Source organism: Anser cygnoides, unplaced genomic scaffold (assembly GCF_040182565.1).
Source record: "Anser cygnoides isolate HZ-2024a breed goose unplaced genomic scaffold, Taihu_goose_T2T_genome scaffold_51_1, whole genome shotgun sequence".
Classification (NCBI taxonomy): domain Eukaryota; kingdom Metazoa; phylum Chordata; class Aves; order Anseriformes; family Anatidae; genus Anser; species Anser cygnoides.
Window position 1 is genome coordinate 624,359 of NW_027103074.1, and position 13,930 is coordinate 638,288.

At 36.3% G+C, this 13,930-nt stretch overlaps 1 protein-coding gene across 1 annotated transcript in view; it reads left to right on the forward strand.

The window, feature by feature from the left end:
• Nucleotides 1-13,554, forward strand: part of LOC136789496 (transportin-1-like) — a 30,612-nt gene extending 17,058 nt beyond the window's left edge. Inside the window, exons 6-16 of the mRNA XM_066989535.1 lie at nucleotides 1,004-1,156; nucleotides 3,485-3,710; nucleotides 5,256-5,427; nucleotides 6,957-7,043; nucleotides 7,753-7,860; nucleotides 8,072-8,230; nucleotides 8,325-8,412; nucleotides 9,033-9,131; nucleotides 9,325-9,420; nucleotides 12,622-12,697; nucleotides 13,464-13,554. Of these exons, the coding sequence (XP_066845636.1) occupies nucleotides 1,004-1,156; nucleotides 3,485-3,710; nucleotides 5,256-5,427; nucleotides 6,957-7,043; nucleotides 7,753-7,860; nucleotides 8,072-8,230; nucleotides 8,325-8,412; nucleotides 9,033-9,115 (1,076 nt within the window). The 3' untranslated portion in view covers nucleotides 9,116-9,131; nucleotides 9,325-9,420; nucleotides 12,622-12,697; nucleotides 13,464-13,554. The remainder of the gene's footprint in view (nucleotides 1-1,003; nucleotides 1,157-3,484; nucleotides 3,711-5,255; nucleotides 5,428-6,956; nucleotides 7,044-7,752; nucleotides 7,861-8,071; nucleotides 8,231-8,324; nucleotides 8,413-9,032; nucleotides 9,132-9,324; nucleotides 9,421-12,621; nucleotides 12,698-13,463) is intronic.
• The last annotated feature ends 376 nt before the right edge of the window (nucleotides 13,555-13,930 follow it).

Below are 13,930 nucleotides of genomic sequence, written 5' to 3' on the forward strand. Positions count from 1 at the left end.
CCTGTTGGACTGCATCTAGGAGCAGAGCAGAAAGGTTTATATTTATTATCTATTCTAATAATTCCTACCTCCTGGCTGAAACTTACCTGTGTCATATTTGGGTCTACTAGCTGTTCGGGTCCAGTTTAGGATTTCTGCATGTTACATATGCTGCGTATGTTTTGCCTGATACCTGTCTTGTATGTAATTTTGTTCCAGTTGGATTCTTTCTAAGAGATTAATAAGGAGCTGAGATCTTAATAACCAAAAAATGCAGTATAAATTCTGTAATACAAAGTTTCTTTACAAAACAATCTTAGTTTTGTTTTTCTAGACATGACAACATCACAGCAGAAAAATAGTAAGGATTTCTTAATCATATTTTGAAGTTGTTACTGATTTTTCTTTTATGTGTTTTTATTTGGTAAAAACACAAGATTAAAAGTTTTCAAATTAATTTTGAGGTGTTCTTTGTACTGGTGCATCAGAAAAAAGCAATAATGTATAAGAGCTCAGAACAGAGGTTGATGGATTCCTTTCAGTCTGTAGAGATTGATTTTTATTATTATTATTTATATTAATTTATTTTTACTTTATTTTGAGACATGGATCGTGTTTGAACGTTTTTGTTTGAATCAAATGCTAATTTTTTTTAGGTCATTGCTCCTTAGTTTCTCCAGTATGTTACATTCATGTCACAGACCTTACCTCTTCCTTAGTGTTACACCATCCTGAAATTATGTAGTGTATATAATGTTGCAATATGATTGTGTGGTTCCTGTAAGTGAGTGTTTCAACTTCCCCAGTGTATACGTCTTTTTAGTGGTTATTCTAAATGCTGCAAAACTGGTAGCTGTAGCTTTGCATCAGCACACAGTAGATCACTGTGTATTGTAATGAAATTGAAGTATCCTTCTTTCTAATGCCCTGAGACTTCACTGGCGGCTCAAAGTTAAAATAAGAATTATACTAACTACAACTGGTTGTATAATAAGCAGAGATTGATGCTGTTGATTCCCCTCAGGGAAATGTTCTGCTGCTGCTTTAGATGTCCTGGCCAATGTATTTCATGATGAACTTCTGCCATACATCTTGCCTCTTTTGAAGGAACTGCTCTTCCATCCCGAATGGGTAGTTAAAGAATCTGGTATTCTTGTCCTTGGAGCAATTGCTGAAGGTAAGGCAACAGTGCGTATCAGATTGCTGAATTTTTAATTGGCTCTAAAGTAGCTCTGTGATTCATTCTAGGTGCATTTACTTGTGTAAAGAAGTATATGTCCTTAGCTGATTTGGTTTTGGTGATTAATCTCTATTAGTTGGTGATTACAGTTATTTAATTTTTCATTTTCAAAGCTATGCATGTTTGAGGGGCTAAAAAACTTAAATATTTTCTTTTATTCCTCCCTTTCTTAACTCTGCAGTATGTATTTATTGGTCACTCATGGAGTACTACATTGACTTGATACAAGAAGAATATTTAATAAATTTGAGATTTACATTTCATTCACTGTTTTTAGAAATAGAAAAGACCAGTCTTTGAACTTCAGTGCCCTGAGCTGCTTCTTGTGGGCAATTCTCTGATTTAAGTGTCATAATATAAGTGTCAAAAATTGGCTGATGTAATTGCCAAGCCTCTCTCCATCATATTTGAAAAGTCCTGGCAGTCAGGCAAAGTCCCTGGTGACTGGAAAAAGGGAAGCACCACTCCCATTTTTAAAAGGGTAGAAAGGAGGATCTGGGGAACTACAGATAGGTGAGCCTCACCTCTGTGCCTGGCAAGGTCATGGAAAAGATCCTCCTGGAAGCAATGTTGAGGTACATGCAAGACAAAGAGGTGAACCAAGACAGCCAGCATGGCTTCACCAAGGGCAAATCGTGCCTGACCAATCTGGTGGCCTTCTATGATGGAGTGACTGTATCAGTTGACAAAGGAAGACCGATCAATGTCATCTACCAGGACTTCTGCAAGTCCTTTGACACGGTTCCACATGACATCCTGATCTCCAAATTGGAGAGATATGGATTTGATGGGTGGACCATTCAGTGGATAAGGACTTGGCTTGAAGGTCACACCCAGAGAGTGGTAGTCAAGGGCTCTATGTCCAAGTGGAGGCCAGTTACGAGTGGTGAGAGCAGCCCTGTAGAGAAGGACTTGGGGGTTCTGGTGGACGAAAAGCTTGACATGAGCCAGCAGTGTGCGCCTGCAGCCCAGAAGGCCAACTGCATCCTGGGCTGCATCAACAGAGGAGTGGCCAGCAGGTCAAAGGAGGTGATTGTCCCTCTCTACTCTGCCCTTGTGAGGCCTCACCTGGAGTGCTGCATCCAGGTCTGGAGCCCCCAGCACAAGAAGGCTGTTGATCTGTTAGAGCGGGTCCAGAGTAGGGCCACAAAGATGATCAAGGGGCTGGAGCACCTCTCCTATGAAGAAAAACTGACAGAGCTGGGGCTGTTCAACCTAAAGAAGAGAAGGCTCCGGGGAGACCTCATTGCAACCTTTCAGTACATAAAGGGGGCTTATAAAAAAAATGGAGAGCCACTCTTTGCTCGGGCAGAAAATGACAGGACAAGGGGGAATGGTTTTAAACTAAAAGAGGGGAGATTTAGATTAGAGGTTAGGAGGAAATTCTTCGCTCAGAGGGTGGTAAAGCACTGGAACAGGTTGCCCAGAGAGGGTGTGGATGCCCCATCCCTGGAGGTGTCCAAGACCAGGTTGGATGAGGCCCTGGGCACCCTGATCTAGTGGGTGGCATCCCTGCCTATGGCAGGGGAGTTGGAACTAGATGATCTATGAGGTCCCTTCCAACCCGAGCCATTCTATGATAACTTCTATTTCTTTGTTCTTACTCACAAGCTTGGCCTTTTGTCTGTATTTCCAGCATCTATGTCCATTTTGCAAAATGAAGGAATACATTTGGGTTCATTCCTGGATTATCTTTCTTTTTCACAGTGCCTTTTTCTTTGTTGCTAGAAAACTTTTGTTGATTTTGATTTCAAGACAAGCAAGGTAAAAGTTCTTCTAGCAAGTGTATTACTGCCCTTGTTGACTTGAAAGGTGTAGCTTTTATTGCTGCTCAGTATTTGTGTGATGCTAGGAGAAGACAAGAAAATTAGATTTCTCAATGAATCCTTTTAAATGATGTGATTATTTGTTATAAAGGTCAAATTTTTCTCTACTTGTTTTAGTCACTGAGTTGACTGATGTAGGACATGCAAGTTTTATAAACTCATTTTACTTAGATGTACGTGTTGTACTCCATTTAATAAAACAGAATTTCTAGAGATTGGCAAAACACTGAATTAGAAATATGGTTGAAGTTAATATAAATTTGATTGTAGATTTTATTTATTGTTTATGGTAAGGTTTCTTTTTAGGACTTAGGCTTGCTTTGTATATTGTTAAAATGTATTGCTACATGATAAAGAATGAAAATATGTCCCTTCTAGGAAATTAAAAAAAAATGCTGTTGGTTCTGGTACTGCAATAACTATATTTTTTTCCTTATAGGCTGCATGCAGGGTATGATTACATATCTTCCTGAGCTGATCCCTCACCTTATTCAGTGCCTTTCCAACAAAAAGGCTCTCGTGCACTCCATTACATGCTGGACTCTTAGTCGCTATGCACACTGGGTAGTTAGTCAACCCCCAGACACATACTTGAAGCCATTAATGACTGAGTTGCTAAAGCGTATCCTGGATAGCAACAAGAGAGTACAAGAAGCTGCCTGCAGGTAAGCCGAAGCTTCAAAACCAAAAAGTACTGTTCATGACACTGCTTTTTTATGGAAAGCTATTTTAATGCCTTTATCAATGAATGCATGACTTCATTTCTAGTGTTTAGGTTTTTTTTTTTTTTTTTTTTTTTAAACTTGAGTAGGTTCAGCTGTTTCTTGAGTAGTCACAAATTACTCTTGAGTTGTAATACGTCAAGGGTCCTGGCGGCTCCCTCAGCTGCCTCGAGTGGCCTTGATGCAGGAAAAACAGCCCTGCCCACCTTGATCCCCTGCTCCACTGCAGAATGCATCTGCCCCGGAGCCGATCACCTCGGTGAGTGGCTGCAAAATGTCAAGTCAAAACACACTAGCTTTATAAATAGCAATACAATTTATCAATACTTCTTGGAAAGGAGCAAAAACAACCTGCATCCTTACAGTGAATAGCTGCACGAAGCATTAGTCTACTATATTGAAAATTGGTTGTAGGATACTATATGTTTTCATCACTATCTTCTGTATCATCTCAGATGCCTAACTTTCATTTCTGTGCTACTGAGAAACTGCTCCTTTAGTTGGGGATACCCAAAAAGATATTGAAACATGTTTTCCTGCTCATGTTCTATGCCTTTCTGAAAGAATACTTCAAAATAATATAATAAAAGAATAAATAAAATAATGCTAGTCACTCAAAGCATTCACAGTTGCATTGTTAAGAAAAAGGCATTTGTGTACCTGGTAGAGGGCTAAGTAGGAGCTTGTTCATCTCATATGGTGATGCATGCAGTTTTTTTGTATTGGGACACTAATAATAATCTTGTTTACACAAGCTAGGCCAGTATATCTTCAACAGCTCATATTTTTTCCTTTTATTGTTTCTCTGAAGTGGCATGTATTGGGGATTTTTGTTTGCTTTGTTTTTTGTTTTGTTTTGTTTAATGCTTGTTTAACACTTGACAGAGGAGCTGTAAAGTTTCCATGATGTCATGATATGTGCATTAACCAAGGCTGGCTAAAATTGTTTATCACCTGTCTTTGCTTCTAGTTTTCCATGTCTTTGTGTCTGTTTTTCTATGTAGTTAACTACTGAGAATACAGTCTGATATTGGTGCAGTACTGGCACAACAGCACTGGGGCTTCTAGATGCAGCTACAGCAGCAGACATTAAATATAGTGAGCTGTTTTTAGCTGAAATAAACATTTATTGTTATGGTTCCTACTATTTCAATTAATACATTGTAACTTGTGTATAGTAATGCGGGGGGGGGGGGGGGGGGGCATTGGGGGAGGCTTCCTGTGTACACATAACAGGAATATTTTTGAATTTTCTTGATCACAGTTTAAGAGCCGAATCCTTATGTGTTTGTTCAAAATAGATTGAGATTACCTCAGTAATACCATTTTAAAAACATACCTTGGATGAATTTGAGGACTAAATACAATTTTATGTTTAAACAGAAATGGGTAGTGTGGGGTGGTGTTGTTTTTCAAGGTACTGACTGACTTGTGTTTTTGTGGGTTTTGTTTGTTTGTTTTGTTTGTTTGTTTGTTTTGGTCCCTAAGTGCCTTTGCTACTCTAGAAGAAGAGGCTTGTACAGAGCTTGTTCCTTATCTTGCATATATACTTGATACTTTGGTCTTCGCATTTAGTAAATACCAGCATAAAAATCTGCTGATTCTTTATGATGCTATAGGAACTCTAGCAGATTCTGTAGGACATCATCTAAATAAACCAGTGAGTATACCTTATGTTCTGTAAAAGCACTTGTCATATACTGAAAAACTGGCTCAGTGGTTATTGCAATGTGCTTTACACATTACAAAAGAGAAATGCTGATCTTTCTGTGTAGATTTCTAAATACTAAATATATACATGTAAAATACATAGACTGCCTTGCCTATTACACAATTATTCTACTATTATACAAATTATACAAAATTATTCTACTATTATACAAATACTCTCCATTTTTAATAAATGTCTGTGTATGTGGTGGCTTGTGAAATGTGCTTTTCATCATGATTTTTTTTCCTGTTCTCAGAATTTTTCAGCTCAGAGGAGATACGTATATCAATATAAATGTTAAATAGGACTTCATAGAAATTGGTGCAATGTGTGCTAATTTCTAAGGAGTGGTGGTTGTTTTTTTTTTTGGGGGGGGGGGGGGGGTAACCACTTTCAGTATAGCTAAGCTGTTCTGTGTGTCCCTTTTCCAGTGTAGTGGAGCACATCATCGGTAGAAATTGCTTTATCAGAGAGTACAATAGACATGCAAATTTATGTATAAACACAGAATCCTTTGGACAAAGCACAGATAACACACAACATAGGCAAAAAACATATTTTTTGTCTTTTTTTGTTTTGTAGCATACATTTGTTTGTTAATAGCATATGCATATGTGTTGTGTGCATCTTCTTATGACAGCTATTGAAATTTGTTTTATTTCTATGTAGTGCATCACATGGCACAGGTGCGCTAGAATAAAACAATTTGGGTTGTTGCCATGGTATTTTACTTGCTGTCCAAGATCCCATACTATCAAAGGACCTTTTTCTCAATCTCTCTCTGGCCCTGGCCAGCTTAACATTTGACAGCACCTGAAGGAAGGAAGCTACATGCAAGATCCTGGTGATGGTGGGACTTTCTTCAGTCACTTAGAATAGTGTGTCTTTGAACATAGCATTAGCTGACAACATCTGTTGGCTCTTTTGATACCTTCTGAGAGCAACAGTACTATAGGGATGCCTTGCTCAACATCCTTATGACAGAGCAGTGGCAGGTAAGATTCAACAACTTGATACAGAATGAGTAAGTGCATCCTTCTGGAGGGACAGAAAAATTACTTTCTTCATGAATGGTTAGTTGTTTGAGGAAGAAGCTTCAGGAACATGGGGGGGGGTTGTAGCTTCAGAATAATGGGAAGTGGTTGAGAAAAGCAGGAGGCAGACTGTGTTGCTGGTAAAAACATTTTCCATAGGCCCTGAGGCAATCCCATAACTTTGTAACAACTCAAGCAGCTATTAAAAGTTGCTAGACTGAAATCAAACCTGGTACTTATGTGCCTCAGCAAAAAAATCTTAAAACGTAAGTTACAAACTGTAATATTAAACTACTTCTGCCTATTGCAACGATTGGATTACAATGCACCAGTTTTCTTTTGCTGAAAAAATAGAAGCAGTTCTTAATAAATCAATTTTGTAGCTTTAAAGTAAACTAGTATGCAATGAAGTTTCAGCAGCTGATGCATTTTCATCCTAAACAGGAATATATTCAGATGCTAATGCCTCCGTTAATCCAGAAGTGGAATATGTTGAAGGATGAAAATAAAGATCTCTTCGCTTTGCTAGAGGTAAATATTAAAATTTGGATATCATTTATCAACTTATTTTAGGAATTATACTTTCCTACTAGGAAGTGTAACTATGAAAGTTAACAGTGTTTAGGTATTTCCTATTATGGAGAAAATGTTCTGATTGTAGTGAGAAAAACTTATGACTGAAAAACCTAAAAGATTTCTGCTAAATCTAATGACATTTCTGCCATTCTTGAATGTCATCTTTTTTTTCTTTTAATTTCAAAAAAAAAAAATATCCCAAAGTTCCGTTCTCTTCTCGCTCTCCTCTTATCCTTCCATTAAAAGAACTGTTGGACAAATTGAAGGTATGAACCAGACTGTTTAGTCTATTCTCTATACTTTCTGAATGTGAAGCAGGAAAACACTTCTAGAAAAATAGTTTCATAACTTTTAGGTAATGTTAGGGCTTGTACATGATCAAGTGTTGACTGAATTACAGTAGCTGTCTTTGCATGCACTTAGAGGTGGCCAAGAAATAAGATACTGCTTCTGAGAAATTTTCTCAACTGGCATATTTAAGAGAGAGGAACAAATAGTTGACAGTTGCCTTGGATCAGCTAATTGGTACTGCTTTTCTAGGTTACGTTTACTTAATCAGTTACATGTTGCTATACTGAAAATGCCAGTCTTTTAATTTACCTCTCCCAAGTAAAAAGCACTTGGGGGAGGTGAGGAAAGTTGGTCATCTCTCTCTCTTTTCCAGTGCCTGTCATCAGTTGCTACTGCCTTGCAATCTGGCTTTCTTCCATATTGTGAACCTGTGTACCAGCGTTGTGTAAATCTGGTGCAGAAGACCCTTGCACAAGCTGTGGTATTTTTCTATTGCTATTCCAAGGTTTTCAGAATATCTCCTTAAACCAATGTATTAACTATGTAAAATTACGTGTTTGCAGGGAGATTTGCACTATAACTATTAAGCGTCTAAATGAAGCTGCAGTTCTGAAACTAATTGTTCTAACTTTTATGCATACCCCTGAGAGTATCTAATACTTATTCAGAAAATGCATATTTATTTGTTGCAGTTGCACAATGCTCAGCCAGACCAATATGAGGCTCCAGATAAAGACTTCATGATTGTGGCTCTTGATTTACTCAGTGGTTTAGCTGAAGGACTTAGAGGCAACATTGAACAGTTAGTGGCTTGCAGCAATATCCTGACACTAATGTACCAATGCATGCAGGTGAGATGAGTAACCTGTTTGATCCAAGGATTTTCTTTCTTAAGAGAATCGAAAACACTTCTAGAATTGTCGTCTTCTTTCTCCTTTTCTTTAGGATAAAATGCCTGAGGTACGGCAGAGTTCTTTTGCATTGTTAGGTGATCTGACAAAGGCATGTTTTCAGCATGTTAAGCCTTGCATTGGTATGTTTCTTTCATGTGTTAAGCAATTAACTTTTTTTACAAACTGATAAGAGGCTGTTTTAGCCATTGTTAATCTCCCTTCTCTGTGGCTTGCGTTGTCATGATGTAAGTTTTTGTTTTCCTTTATCAGCAAGGGCCTGTAGTCTTTCCTTCTTCAAACTGTGTTTAAAAGACACATTCTTTTGTAGACAGTGCAAAAGCTCATTTTGCTGCCTGATTTTTATAATGTAACAAGTTGCCTGTTGTGCTGTAATACAGAAAAACAGATGTACTTAAACTTTAATTAAAACAATTGCTTTCTTTGATAAGTTCTTGAATACATAGTGCCCCCCAGAAGGGGAGAAATAAAGGTTTTTAGAGTTACACAAAACCTATTAGAAACATTTTTAAAATGATAGTTTGAAAATATTTGCACTGATCTGCTTAGGTTCTAAAATCCAAGTTAATTTGATATATAGCAGAAATATAGCTCTTGTTAACTCGGGTATAACACATTCTGAGCATTTAATAGGTTTACATGACTTAAAAAAACAAAACACTTATTTGTATGTGATGTTAGAGTACTGGGCAAAGTGATTTTATTGTGTAATGAGATTTTTTTGAAATGTTGTTCTTTCTAGCTGACTTCATGCCCATTTTGGGAACCAACCTAAATCCTGAATTCATTTCTGTGGGTAACAATGCCACCTGGGCAATTGGATAAATCTCCATCCAGATGGGTAAGATTTTTTTTTCTTTGAATCTTTGCACATTTAGCATGGTTTGTATTTTTGTGTGTGTGTGTGCATGATACTTTCATGTTGAGATTTAAATTGAGATTCTTGTCCTTGATATGTTCAATGTGCCAAATCTACTTAGATTATATATATTAATTGTGATTTTCTTCTGCATCTTCATTTTTGGCTGTTTCAGGTATAGAGATGCAGCCTTATATTCCAATGGTGTTGCACCAGCTTGTAGAAATAATTAACAGACCCAGCACACCAAAGACATTGTTAGAGAACACAGGTACCTAAAAACTGAACCATTCATTTGAAGGGAATTATAGATATGTAAATATATTTTTTTTATTGCATTGGGTTACCACACCAGAACTGATTTTATTGCTATGTATTTGGCTTTTATAAGAAAACCAACTCTGTTTTGCAGTAGCTCCTAAAATCTGTCTTGCAGCAAACCATCTATCATATATCTAGATTCTTAAAGTTGTTGCTTTCTCACCTTTATAAGACTTATTATATTTGTCATCTATTTAATTTTTAAGCATTCTTCCAATTTTATTTATGTATTCGTGTTGTGGTTTAACCCGGCTGGCAGCTAAACACCACACAGCCGTTCGCTCACCCTCCCCCCTCCCTCTCTGGGATGGGGGAGAGAAACGGGAAAGTGAAGCCGGTGAGTTGAGATAAAGACAGTTTATTAAGACAGGAATATAATAATAACAATAATAATAATAATAGTGATAATGATAATAGTATTAATAATAATAATGTGTAAGAAAACAAGTGATGCACAATGCAATTGCTCACCACCCGCTGACCGATGCCCAGCCTATCCCCGAGCAGCCGGCCCCCCCACCCCGGCCAGCCACCCCTATATATTGTTTAGCATGACGTCAGATGGTATGGAATACCCCTTTGGCCAGTTTGGGTCAGCTGTCCTGGGTCTGTCCCCTCCCAGCTCCTGCTGCACCCCCAGCCTGCTCGCTGGCAGGACAGAGCGAGAAGCTGAAAAGTCCTTGGCCTGGTGTAAACACTGCTCTGCAACAATTAAAACATCAGCATGTTATCAGCGCTCTTCTCATCCTAATCCAAAACATAGCACCCTACCAGCTACTAGGAGGGAAAATTAACTCTGTCCTAACTGGAACCAGGACAATTCGATATGATAAATATATGCAATAACACTTAAACACTTGGTGGCTTTAATTTATGCTGATTTTATTATGTGCATGTCCTTACGTGTGTGTGGATATATAGTGTTTGAAACAAAATCAATTGGCATATATAAAACAAATAACTCTTTAAATTTACAAAGAAAATACACTTTAATATTAATTTGTGGTATCATGCACAAAAACCTAGATCTGTGATAGCAGTTTTACCACAGCATAACAAAAATTATGTATAACTTCTATTACCTGAAACTTGTTTTTGGAAATTTGTTATAAAGTCATAGCAGCGCAATGCATATTTTATGTTCTGGCCAACAGCTTTGCCTTCCAAATTAGGAACAGTCCCCAAATGCCTTATTGAATCTGAATTTCTGAGGCTTGTTTATTTTGCATTTATAGAAGGCATGTTCTGCTATGAAGAGCACCTTCTATACTTTAGCAAAGCTTTATTAATAATTTGTCAGGTTTCTGTTTTACTGTTTTACTCATTGAGAATCTTTTTTTTTTCCTTGAAAACTAATCCTGTAAGAAAATGATAGTTTAGTCATTATTACCTGACATGATTGAAAATGATACAAGTTCAGTGCTACAGTTGATGCTAAGCATGAGGTAAATTGGAGAGAGATTTTTTTTCAGTGCATATTTTTCTTCCAGTATTCTCTAAACATAAAAGCTGCACTTTCTCTACCCTCTTTTACCCACCCCCAATTTAGTATGGAAGGTGAACTTGAAGGAAAAATTACCTTAGTTGTCTAGCATATTATAGGTACTGCTTTTTGAAAAGATAATTTTGAAGCATCTAGTACTTAAAATTTTGCTTCCTTTACTGTTAGAGAATTTCTGGAAGCATCCAAATACTGACATTTTCTTTATTCGCTTAATAGTTACTTTAAATGTGGATGCATAACTGCAAATAAATGTTGTGTGATGTTCTTATTATAAAGGTTTTTTTGTGGGATATTGTTCTGTGTGTCACTGGTATGTGCAAGAATATTATTTTGTTGTCGATTTAGCTTGCTATGTAATGAGCTATGTAAACACTTCTATGGAAACATATGAGACCACGTTAAGTAAAAGTAGTTGCATAGCAAATGAGTACGTCAAAAACTTCTATTACTATCCCTTGTAGAGACTGTAGCTGTAAGAAATTGCAGATAAAACTTAAGAGTACATTTTCATTTGAAAGTAGTACTTCAGCACTATATAATTTTATAAGTTAGATCTGCTGAAAATTTTAGATGCTGCATATTGAAATTGAGTTAATGTCAGGTAAAACAGTACATTACCATTGAGCTGCAGCTTTCGTTGAATGAGTATGTTTCAAACTGCTAGTATGTCCTACACCAAACTTTTATTGGAGAATGCATCATCTGCTTTATTGCATGTTTCATAAAAACTGTTCACAAATGCCTGTTAATTACTGTTGCATAGTATGTCCCTTAAACATAGTTGTTTTTTTTTTCTGCTTCATATAATTCTGCTGGATTTTAGTATTAATGTATTTTGCTTCAAGTAATCCTGATACTTAATTCCCCACCTTTCTCTAAAGATTAATCATTGTGAGTTGAGCAAACACCGTTAAAACACACTTACATGATGATATCTTCTTCAGTTGGGCCCTCAGAACAAATAACCAAATTGCCGAATCATCTCAAGATGTGATTTTGCTTTTCATGTATTCTTATGCCTCTGTATCAGAAGTTATATTCTCACATGACTTTTATGAGGAAGCCTGTTGTGAACAGGAGAAATTGGGATTAAAGAATTAATTTTCTGCAGTTAGTTGCAGTGATATATTCAATGTAAACTTATTTCTAAATGTATTTTTACTGATAAATAGTAGACCTATTAAAATCTTGAATTCTAAATATAGGAAAAAAATTAGAGTACTTAATGCTAAAACTTAAAATGGATAATTCCTTTTTATCAAGAGTATCCGTAATAGTACATCTGAATAAAAACTTTTTAAATTTACCTACATACACTTTTATGTAGTAGAGAAGTCTGAGGAGGGCAAAATGACTGCTTAAATCAGAAAGAAAAACTTTGGATTTTAAATTGTGATTTTGGTGTTCTCTCATTTAATAATTTAATTTTTCTTTTACCCTGGAGAGTATACCATATATGTTGCTGCCCCTTATTTAGGGGGTGGTGATAATGCACTGGTGAAATCTTATGTTTATCATGCACAGATTCTGTTGATTTCTGTTTCTTAGTTATTTGTTGTTTTTTCTTTATTTTTTTCCTCCTCCCCTTCATTTGCTCATGTCTTGGTTGGCGTTTGGTGGTGTATAACCGTGACTGCGTTACCTTAGCAATAACAATTGGTCATCTTGGTTACGTTTGTCCTCAAGAGGTGGCCCCCGTGCTACAGCAGTTTATAAGACCCTGGTGTGTATTATTCAATCTTCTTTTCTTAAAATTCATGTTTCTTCACTCTTTCCTTCTCTCTATCTCACTTTTAGATATATTTTCAGTTGGTTTCAAAATCTCAATCCTTAATCATTGCCAACCATGTGACTAATCTTGTCCTATCAGGTTTGTGAGTTTTCAGTAGCACCACCATGTATTCTTTATGTTGTGGCTAACAACCAATTTATGCATGGGATAAGATTGTCACATGCTTGTTGTGTTAAAGCTTGACTATGAAAGAGCATTTTAAAATCCACCAGAATGCATGTAAATACTGTAAAATTTAAACCGTGCATTACTTAAAATTCAGTCTGAGACTTGAATTGCTGTAAGGAATGTTATAGACTTTTTATGTATAAAATAGCTTGCTTGCTGCTGTAAAAGTTAAACAAATGTTCTGTAAGTCGTATCTAACATAATTCATACTGTGATAATATATGTTCCACTTCTAATGATGATAGTTCCTGTAATATTTTGGATGCATGTTTCTTTTGTATTTAATGGAATACAGGTCACACTTCCTAATTATATGTAGTGCAACAGGAGAACCAGATTCTAGAGGTGATGCATAATGGGAATATAGTAGTAAACACTGTGCAACAAGTGTTTTTCTAAGTGTTCAAAATAATGTCATCTTAGTGTGACTTACTCCATCAAATACTGTAATCTAATTCTGTCCTGACTGAATGAAAAAGTAGTAGAATTAGTAGTAGAATTAGCTAAGATTTGCTTTCCAATTTATTAGGTGTACATCTCTGCGAAACATAAGGGACAACGAGGAAAAGGATTCAGCATTCCGTGGGATATGTACAGTGATTTCAGTCAACCCCAGTGGAGTAGTCCAAGTAAGATGCATGAATAGATCTTTTCTCTCTTCTGTAGTAAAAGCTATATATGAAATATTAAAATTTTTAGCTCAATGTTGATTCCCTGTAGTACCTGATGTAGCTTTATTTTGAGGTCAAGGAGACCAAAATGTTTATATTGCGATGATACGTATCATGATAGTTCAGGAATCCTTCTTCAGTAATTATCACATATGGGAAGGAGGAGATGAGTAGTAGTGTTACAGTCAACTTTTGTCTTTCACTTGCAGTGAATATGTAAATAATGTAAAATATGAATATGTAAATAATAAACTTTATTTAAAATAACTCTTTAAAATAACTTTATTTAAAATAAAATAATTTTGGCATTTGTCAGGGTTGTTTT